Consider the following 11,264-nt stretch of genomic DNA (forward strand, 5'->3'; position numbering starts at 1 on the left):
ATATATTGACATAATAATTGTATATTATAATTGTATATTTATGTAATATATTTTTATTTTGTATCATTGCACCACAAAATGTCAAATCATAATATTCATGGTAATAAAATGCATTATTTTATCATCCTAACACAAAGGGAAGGTATTATAATAAATAAATGCTAATAGATGCCGGTGGATGGATGAATAAGCAAGCATGACATCATCAGATCCCTTGACCAACTTCCGGGGTGCGTTTGATTCGTTGCCAATGACATCAGCTGTGCGGTGAGTGTGCAGAAAAAAAAGGCGTCCTCTTCTGTCTCGCTGCTCGCAGAAGAAGAAAGAAGCGACCCGAGGCAGGAGACACTTCTGCAGAAGAAGAAGAAGAAGAAGAAGACGAGGAGGAGGAAGAGGAAGAGGAAGAGCGAGGATGTCCGCCCTGGTGCAGTGTCCACCATCATCATCTTCTTCTTCATCCACACCAGCCAACATGGAGAGTGGCTTCATCCCCGCCAGCCCCTCGCAGCACTTCGTCCACTCCAAGTTCTACCTGCTGGTGGTCCTGGGCGAGGTCGCCACGGAGGACCACCTCAAGTGTGCCATCGCCGACATAGAGAAAGGTGAGCTTTTTTTTTTTGTGTGTGTAGTTTTTTTTAATTTGTATTTATTTGTGTGTGTGCGTGTAAGGGAGGGGCAGCGGGGACTTCACGCACATTTGTGTGTGTCGCGTGTTTGTTGTTGCGTGTTGTGTTGGCATCGTGTTGTTATAGTGCGGAGCCCCGCCCTGTGGGGACCCTGCTGCTCCTTCTCCTCCACGCCGCGTGTCTCTTTTTCTCGCGCTGCGTTGTCACGCTCGTCCTTCGTTTTTAGCATCGGCTCGTTCGACTAAAATATCGATCCGAGTCGATAAAGTGACCCCTCCCTTCTCCCCCAACCCCCCCATTCATCCTGCACTCTCATCAGCATCACACACCGGGGCCGGTGGGCGTGGCCCAGGCCGCACTGCAGTCCCTACGGGAAGCCACACGGGCCAGACATTTCCAAGCCAGCATAAAATAATAACATCATCCTGTAGATGGTAAATATGTTGTGTTACGTGCGGTTCTGCCACTATTATAAGTTCAAGTTAAAGTACCACACACACACTAGGTGTGGCGAAATTATTCTCTGCAGTTGACACATCAGCCTTGATCACCCCCTGGGAGGTGAGGGGAGCAGTGAGCAGCAGCGGTGGCCGCGCCCGGGAATCATTTTTGGTGATTTAACCCCCAATTCCAACCCTTGATGCTGAGTGCCAAGCAGGGAGGTAATGGGTCCCATTTTTGTGTCACTATTATGCGACTATTATGCGACGAGTATGCCACTATTATGTCACCATTATGCGACTAGTATGCTACTATTATGTCACTATTGTGTGACTAGTGTGCCACTATTATTTCACTAGTATGCCACTATTATGCGACTTGTATGCCACTATTAATCAGAATCAGAATCATCAGAAATACTTTAATAAACCCCGAGGGGAACTAAACATTTTCAGCACTATACCATTCAAGAGCAGACAAACATTACAGGGGGACAGAACAGGATGTCACTATTATGCGACTAGTATGCCACTATTATGCGACTAGTATGCCACTATTATGCGACTAGTATGCCACTATTATGCGACTAGTATGCCACTATTATGCGACTAGTATGCCACTACTATCCGACTAGTAGGCCACTATTATGCGACTAGTAGGCCACTATTATGCGACTAGTATGCCACTATTTTGCGACTAGTATGCCACTATTATGTCCCTATTATGCGACTAGTATGCCACTATTATCAGAATCAGAATCATCAGAAATACTTTAATAATCCCCGAGGGGAACTTAACATTTTCAGCATTATCCCATTCAAGAGCAAACAAACATTACAGGGAGACAGAACAGGATGTCACTATTATGCGACTAGTATGCCACTATTATGTCACTATTATGCGACTAGTATGCCACTATTATGCGACTAGTATGCCACTATTATGCGACTAGTATGCCACTATTATGTCACTATTATGCGACTAGTATGCCACTATTATACGACTAGTATGCCACTATTATGCGACTAGTATGCCACTACTATCCGACTAGTAGGCCACTATTATGCGACTAGTAGGCCACTATTATGTCACTATTATGCGACTAGTATGCCACTATTTTGCGACTAGTATGCCACTATTATGTCCCTATTATGCGACTAGTATGCCACTATTATCAGAATCAGAATCATCAGAAATACTTTAATAATCCCCGAGGGGAACTTAACATTGTCAACACTATCCCATTCAAGAGCAAACAAACATTACAGGGAGACAGAACAGGATGTCACTATTATGCGACTAGTATGCCACTATTATGTCACTATTATGCGACTAGTATGCCACTATTATGTCACCATTATGCGACTAGTATGCTACTATTATGTCACTATTGTGTGACTAGTGTGCCATTATTATGTGACTAGTATGCCACTATTATGCGACTTGTATGCCACTATTAATCAGAATCAGAATCATTAGAAATACTTTAATAATACCCGAGGGGAACTTAACATTTTCAGCACTATACCATTCAAGAGCAGACAAACATTACAGGGAGACAGAACAGGATGTCACTATTATGCGACTAGTATGCCACTATTATGCGACTAGTATGCCACTATTATGCGACTAGTATGCCACTGTTATGTCACTATTATGCGACTAGTATGCCACTATTATACGACTAGTATGCCACTATTATGCGACTAGTATGCCACTACTATCCGACTAGTAGGCCACTATTATGCGACTAGTAGGCCACTATTATGTCACTATTATGCGACTAGTATGCCACTATTTTGCGACTAGTATGCCACTATTATGTCCCTATTATGCGACTAGTATGCCACTATTATCAGAATCAGAATCATCAGAAATACTTTAATAATCCCCGAGGGGAACTTAACATTGTCAACACTATCCCATTCAAGAGCAAACAAACATTACAGGGAGACAGAACAGGATGTCACTATTATGCGACTAGTATGCCACTATTATGTCACTATTATGCGACTAGTATGCCACTATTATGTCACCATTATGCGACTAGTATGCTACTATTATGTCACTATTGTGTGACTAGTGTGCCACTATTATGTGACTAGTATGCCACTATTATGCGACTTGTATGCCACTATTAATCAGAATCAGAATCATTAGAAATACTTTAATAATACCCGAGGGGAACTTAACATTTTCAGCACTATACCATTCAAGAGCAGACAAACATTACAGGGAGACAGAACAGGATGTCACTATTATGCGACTAGTATGCCACTATTATGCGACTAGTATGCCACTATTATGCGACTAGTATGCCACTGTTATGTCACTATTATGCGACTAGTATGCCACTATTATGCGACTAGTATGCCACTATTATGCGACTAGTATGCCACTACTATCCGACTAGTAGGCCACTATTATGCGACTAGTAGGCCACTATTATGTCACTATTATGCGACTAGTATGCCACTATCTTGCAACTAGTATGCCACTATTATGTCCCTATTATGCGACTAGTATGCCACTATTATCAGAATCAGAATCATCAGAAATACTTTAATAATCCCCGAGGGGAACTTAACATTTTCAGCACTATCCCATTCAAGAGCAAACAAACATTACAGGGAGACAGAACAGGATGTCACTATTATGCGACTAGTATGCCACTATTATGTCACTATTATGCGACTAGTATGCCACTATTATGCGACTAGTATGCCACTATTATGCGACTAGTATGCCACTATTATAACACTATTATGCGACTAGTATGCCACTATTATGCGACTAGTATGCCACTATTATGCGACTAGTATGCCACTACTATCCGACTAGTAGGCCACTATTATGCGACTAGTAGGCCACTATTATGTCACTATTATGCGACTAGTATGCCACTATTTTGCGACTAGTATGCCACTATTATGTCCCTATTATGCGACTAGTATGCCACTATTATCAGAATCAGAATCATCAGAAATACTTTAATAATCCCCGAGGGGAACTAAACATTTTCAGCACTATCCCATTCAAGAGCAAACAAACATTACAGGGAGACAGAACAGGATGTCACTATTATGCGACTAGTATGCCACTATTTTGCGACTAGTATGAGACTATTATGCAACTATTATGCGACTAGTATGCCACTATTATGCGACCAGTATGCCACTATTATCTCACTATTATGCGACTAGTATGCCACTATTATGTGACTAGTATGTCACTATTATGTCACTATTATGCGACGAGTATGCCACTATTATGTCACTATTATGCAACTAGTATGCCACTATTATGTCACTATTATGTCACTATTATGCGAAGAGTATGCCACTATTATGTGACTAGTATGCCATTATTATGTCACTATTATGCAACGAGTATGCCACTATTATGTCACTATTATGCGACTAGTATGCCACTATTATGTCACTATTATGCGACTAGTATGCCACTATTATGTCACTATTATGCGACTAGTATGCCACTATTATGCGACTAGTATGCCACTATTATGCGACTAGTAGTGAAGTGAAGTGAAGTGAAGTGAATTATATTTATAAAACGCTTTTTCTCAAGTGACTCAAAGCGCTTTACATAGTGAAAACCGATATCTAAGTTACATTTAAAGCAGTGTGGGTGGCACTGGTAGCAGTTGGGTAAAGTGTCTTGCCCAAGGACACAACGGCAGTGACTAGAATGACGGAAGCGGTTATCGAACCTGCAACCCTCAAGTTGCTGGCACGGCCACTCTACCAACCGAGCAATACCGCCCCAATAGTATGTCACTATTATGCAACTAGTATGCCACTATTATGCGACTAGTATGCCACTACTATGCCACTATTATGTCACTATTATGCGACTAGTATGCCATTCTTATGTCCCTATTATGCAACTAGTATGCCACTATTATGCCACTATTATGCGACTAGTATGCCACTACTATGCCACTATTATGTCACTATTATGCGACTAGTATGCCATTCTTATGTCCCTATTATGCAACTAGTATGCCACTATTATGCCACTATTATGCGACTAGTATGCCACTACTATGCCACTATTATGTCACTATTATGCCACTAGTATGCCACTATTATGCGACTAGTATGCCAATATTATGCGACTAGTATGCCACTATTATGTGACTAGTATGCCACTATTATTTCACTATTATGCGATTAGTATGCCGCTATTATGCGACTAGTATGCCACTATTATGTCACTATTATGCGACTAGTATGCCACTATTATGTCACTATTATGCGACTAGTATGCCATTATTATGTCACTATTATGCGACTAGTATGCCACTCTTATGCCACTATTATGCCACTATTATGCGACTAGTATGCTACTATTATGTCACCATAATCAGAATCAGAATCAGAATCAGCTTTATTGTCATTACGCAAGGTAACGAGATTGAGGCCATTCCATACAGTGCGATGTGTGCATGCTAGAAAAACAATGTGCAAATATATAAAAATATAAAAAATGTAGAAGTGCAATGAATATGGTGTGAAATGAATATATACATGAAAAATAAATAAAATAATGCGACTAGTATGCAACTATTATGTCACTATTATGCGATTAGTATGCCACTATTATGTCACTATTATGCGACTAGTATGCCACTCTTATGTCACTATTATGCAACTAGTATGCCACTATTATGCCACTATTATGCGATTAGTATGCCACTATTATGTCACCATAATGCGACTAGTATGCAACTATTATGTCACTATTATGCGATTAGTATGCCACTATTATGCGACTAGTATGCCATTATTATGTCACTATAATGCGACTAGTATGCAACTATTATGCGACTAGTATGCCACTATTATTTCACTATTATGTGATTAGTATGCCGCTATTAGGTGACTAGTATGCCACTATTATGTCACTATTATGCGATTAGCATGCCGCTATTATGCTACTAGTATGCCACTATTGTGTCACTATTATGTCACTATTATGAGACTATTATGCCACTGTTATGCGACTAGTATGCCACTAGTATTTCACAATTATGCGACTAGTATGCCACTAGTATGCCACTATTATGCGACTAGTATGCCACTATTATGTCACTATTATGCGACTAGTATGCCACTCTTATGTCACTATTACGCAATAGTAGGCCACTATTATGCCACTAGTAGGCCACTATTATGCCACTCTTGTGCGACTAGTATGCCACTATTATGCGACGAGTATACCACTATTATATCACTATTATGCGACTACTATGTCACTATTATGCAACTAGTATGCCACTATTATGTCACTATTATGCGACTAGTATGCCACTATTATGCGACTAGTATGCCACTATTATGTCACTATTATGCGACTAGTATGTCACTATTATGCGATGAGTATGACACTATTATGTCACTATTATGTGACTATTATGTCACTATTATGCGACTAGTATGCCACTATTATGTCACTATTATGCGACTAGTATGCCACTATTATGTCACTATTATGCGACTAGTATGCCATTATTATGTGACTAATATGCCATTATTATGCCACTATTATGCGACTCGTATGCCACTATTATGTCACTATTATGCGACTAGTATGCCACTATTATGTCACTATTATGCGACTAGTATGCCACTATTATGCGACTAGTATGCCACTATTATTTCACTATTATGCGATTAGTAGGCCGCTATTATGCGACTAGTATGCCACTATTATGTGACTATTATGCGACTAGTATGCCACTGTTATGCGACTAGTATGCCACTAGTATTTCACTATAATGCGACTAGTATGCCACTATTATGTCACTATCATGCGACTAGTATGCCACTATTGTGCGACTAGTATGCCACTATTATGTCACTATTATGCGACTAGTATGCCACTATTATGTCACTATTATGCGACAAGTATGCCACTATTATGTCACTATTATGCGACTATTATGTGACAAGTATGCCACTATTATGTCACTATTATGCGACTATTATGTCACTATTATGCGACTAGTATGCCACTATTATGCCGACACAAAAGAAAACAATGTCTTCACCATTTTGACAGATTTCATGTGTGCCCACTTGGCAAGTGAGTGACTGAGCATCTATTGATGGGACAAATAAAACCCGCACATCGTCTTCTTCATCACCGAGCCCCGCCCTGATCGCTTCTTGTTTGTGTGTCCATGGGTAGCAAGAAGAAACCAGACCATTGTTTCTATGACGGCAAAAACAAAAGTGTGTCCAACAATGACAGAGCCTTGATTGTGTGACGGAGGGGAGGATGATAGCACCGTGACTCAGCTCAGTGCTCACTGCTCAGTGCGGCCCGACTGGACGTCTGCCGAGCCAACAACTGAGAAATAAACACGCCTCGTCATGCATTTGAGGGGTTCATTCCACACAAAGATGCTGGTAGAGCAGCATTGAGGTGTGGCGTTTCACCTCGCCAAGAATTAGCAAGAAGATACCAGCCTCTCATCAGCATTTTGTGGTATTTAATACAGAGCAGTGATTTCCAGTCCATACCATGAGTTCATTTATCTGCACATCCGGTCTGCCAGAGCATAAGAAGACATGGCAAATCTGACATGAAAACACAAACTGCTCTTCTCGAGCAGCTGCTGGTGGCCCCTCCCCCGCCTAAAAGCACTTGTAGACAACCCCGTCTAGTTTGTTCAGTGGAAAGAATGTCCTTGTTTTGCTTTTCATGTTTTTATTCACTTTTTGTGCATTCCAAAATGATGTCATTTGGTTATTCCCACCTGCATTGCAAAAAAAAACAAAAAACGTATATATATATATATATATATATATATATATATATATATATATATATATATATATATATATATATATATATTGAGGGTTCCAGGTTCGATCCCCATTTCTGCCATCCTAGTCACTGCCGTTGTGCCCTTGGGCAAAGACACTTTACCCACCTGCTCCCAGCGCCACCCACGCTGCTTTAAAAATGTAACGCAATTATTGGGTTTCACTATGTAAAAGCGCTTTGAGTCACTAGAGAAAAGCGCTATATAAATATAATTCAATTCAATTAAAAAATTCCAATTTAAAAAAAAACAAAAAAACTGGCAGCTCAGTCGCCAGACTTTTACGGTAAAAATAAAAGTGTAAGCATTTTTCAAGATCCATCCATCCATTTCCTACCGCTTGTCCCTTTCGGTGTGGCGGTATCTCAGCTGCCTATCTACACCCTGGACAAGTCGCCACCAGCATACTGTAATTTAAAGAGCCTTTGAATCTTTGAAATCTTAAAAAACGACCACAGATTTTTAAAGTAACTATTTTAACAATTGACAGTAATGCACTGTAAAAACAACAGCAGTGTATTTTTTTTACGGTCAAAATCTAAGTGGTACCACTTTTCAAAGACCATTTACAGTAAGGCACAATCAAAACAACAGCCGTGTATTTTACAGTAAACATCTGGCAGCTCAGTCACCAGAATCTTACTGTAAAAATACAATGTTTAACAATTTACAGTAATGCACTGTAAAAACAACAGCCGTGTATTTTTTTACGGTCAAAATCTAAGTAGTACCACTTTTCAAAGACCATTTACAGTATTGCACAATCAAAACAACAGCAGTGTATTTTACAGTAAAAATCTGGCAGCTCAGTCGCCAGAATCTTACTGTAAAAATACATTTTTTAACAATTTACAGTAATGCACTGTAAAAACAACAGCCGTGTATTTCTACGGTCAAAATCTAAGTGGTAGCACTTTAAAGACCATTTACAGTACTGCACAATCAAAACAACAGCCGTGTATTTTACAGTAAACATCTGGCAGCTCAGTCACCAGAATCTTACTGTAAAAATAAAATGTTTAACAATTTACAGTAATGCACTGTAAAAACAACAGCCGTGTATTTTTTTACGGTCAAAATCTAAGTGGTACCACTTTTCAAAGACCATTTACAGTACTGTACAATCAAAACAACAGCCGTGTATTTTACAGTAAACATCTGGCAGCTCAGTCACCAGAATCTTACTGTAAAAATAAAATGTTTAACAATTTACAGTAATGCACTGTAAAAACAACAGCCGTGTATTTTTTTACGGTCAAAATCTAAGTGGTACCACTTTTCAAAGACCAATTACAGTACTGTACAATCAAAACAACAGCCGTGTATTTTACAGTAAAAATCTGGCAGCTCAGTCACCAGAATCTTACTGTAAAAATAAAAATTTTAACAATTTACAGTAATGCACTGTAAAAACAACAGCCGTGTATTTTTTTACGGTCAAAATCTAAGTGGTACCACTTTTCAAAGACCATTTACAGTATTGCACAATCAAAACAACAGCCGTGTATTTTACAGTAAAAATCTGGAATCTTACCGTAAAAATAACTATTTTAGCAATTTACAGTACTGCAAAAACAATTACCATAAATTTTAAGGTTAAAGAGACCGGCAATTCAGACGCCAGAATTTTACTGTCAAATAAAAGTGGTACTATTTTTCAAAGACCATTTACAGTAATGCACTGTAAAAACAACGACCATACATTTTACAGTAAAAATCTGGCGGCTATGTTGCCAGAATATTATCGTTAAAATAACAGTAGAACAATTTTAACCACGAACAACAATGTATTTCAACAACAATGACCATAGATTTCACGGTAAAAATCTGGCAGCGCATTCGACAATTTGACAGTAAAAATGACAGTAAAGATATTTAAAAAATGTACAGTAATGCACTGTAAAAACAACAGCCATGTATTTTACTGTAAAAATCTGGCAGCTCAGTTGTCGGAATCTTACCGTAAAAATACCTATTTTAACAATTTAGACTTAGACAAACTTTATTGATCCACAAGGGAAATTGTTCCACACAGTACATCAGTTACAAAGGATGGAAAGGATAATACAGGTATAAAGTACCATTGTATCAATATAAAATATAACATATATGTACAAACCCCGTTTCCATATGAGTTGGGAAATTGTGTTAGATGTAAATATAAACGGAATACAATGATTTGCAAATCATTTTCAACCCATATTCAATCGAATGCACTACAAAGACAACATATTTGATGTTCAAACTCATAAACTTTATTTTTTTTGCAAATAATATAATTGGGAAAGGGCATGTTCACCACTGTGTTACATGGCCTTTCCTTTTAACAACACTCAGTAAACGTTTGGGAACTGAGGAGACACATTTTTTAAGCTTCTCAGGTGGAATTATTTCCCATTCTTGCTTGATGTACAGCTTAAGTTGTTCAACAGTCCGGGGGTCTCCGTTGTGGTATTTTAGGCTTCATAATGCGCCACACATTTTCAATGGGAGACAGGTCTGGACTACAGGCAGGCCAGTCTAGTACCCGCACTCTTTTACTATGAAGCCACGTTGATGTAACACGTGGCTTGGCATTGTCTTGCTGAAATAAGCAGGGGCGTCCATGGTAACGTTGCTTGGATGGCAACATATGTTGCTCCAAAACCTGTATGTACCTTTCAGCATTAATGGCGCCTTCACAGATGTGTAAGTTACCCATGTCTTGGGCACTAATACACCCCCATACCATCACAGATGCTGGCTTTTCAACTTTGCGCCTATAACAATCCGGATGGTTTTTTTCCTCTTTGGTCCGGAGGACACGACGTCCACAGTTTCCAAAAACAATTTGAAATGTGGACTCGTCAGACCACAGAACACTTTTCCACTTTGTATCAGTCCATCTTAGATGAGCTCAGGCCCAGCGAAGCCGACGGCGTTTCTGGGTGTTGTTGATAAACGGTTTTCGCCTTGCATAGGAGAGTTTTAACTTGCACTTACAGATGTAGCGACCAACTGTCGTTACTGACAGTGAGTTTCTGAAGTGTTTCTGAGCCCATGTGGTGATATCCTTTACACTGATGTCGCTTGTTGATGCAGTACAGCCTGAGGGATCGAAGGTCACGGGTTTAGCTGCTTACGTGCAGTGATTTCTCCAGATTCTCTGAACTCTTTGGTGATATTATGGATCGTAGATGGTGAAATCCCTAAATTCCTTGCAACAGCTGGTTGAGAAAGGTTTTTCTTAAACTGTTCAACAATTTGCTCACGCATTTGTTGACAAAGTGGTGACCCTCGCCCCATCTTTGTTTGTGAATGACTGAGCATTTCATGGAATCTACTTTTATACCCAATCATGGCAC

General features: G+C 39.4%; 1 protein-coding gene across 1 annotated transcript in view; it reads left to right on the forward strand.

Moving 5' to 3' along the window:
- The first annotated feature begins 258 nt into the window (after positions 1-258).
- The window catches only part of map1b (microtubule-associated protein 1B), a 37,554-nt gene continuing 26,548 nt past the window's right edge, over positions 259-11,264 (forward strand). Inside the window, exon 1 of the mRNA XM_061966487.2 lies at positions 259-602. Coding sequence (XP_061822471.1) covers positions 413-602 — 190 coding nt within the window. The 5' untranslated portion in view covers positions 259-412. The remainder of the gene's footprint in view (positions 603-11,264) is intronic.

This window comes from Nerophis lumbriciformis, linkage group LG11 (assembly GCF_033978685.3).
Source record: "Nerophis lumbriciformis linkage group LG11, RoL_Nlum_v2.1, whole genome shotgun sequence".
In the NCBI taxonomy this organism is placed as follows: domain Eukaryota; kingdom Metazoa; phylum Chordata; class Actinopteri; order Syngnathiformes; family Syngnathidae; genus Nerophis; species Nerophis lumbriciformis.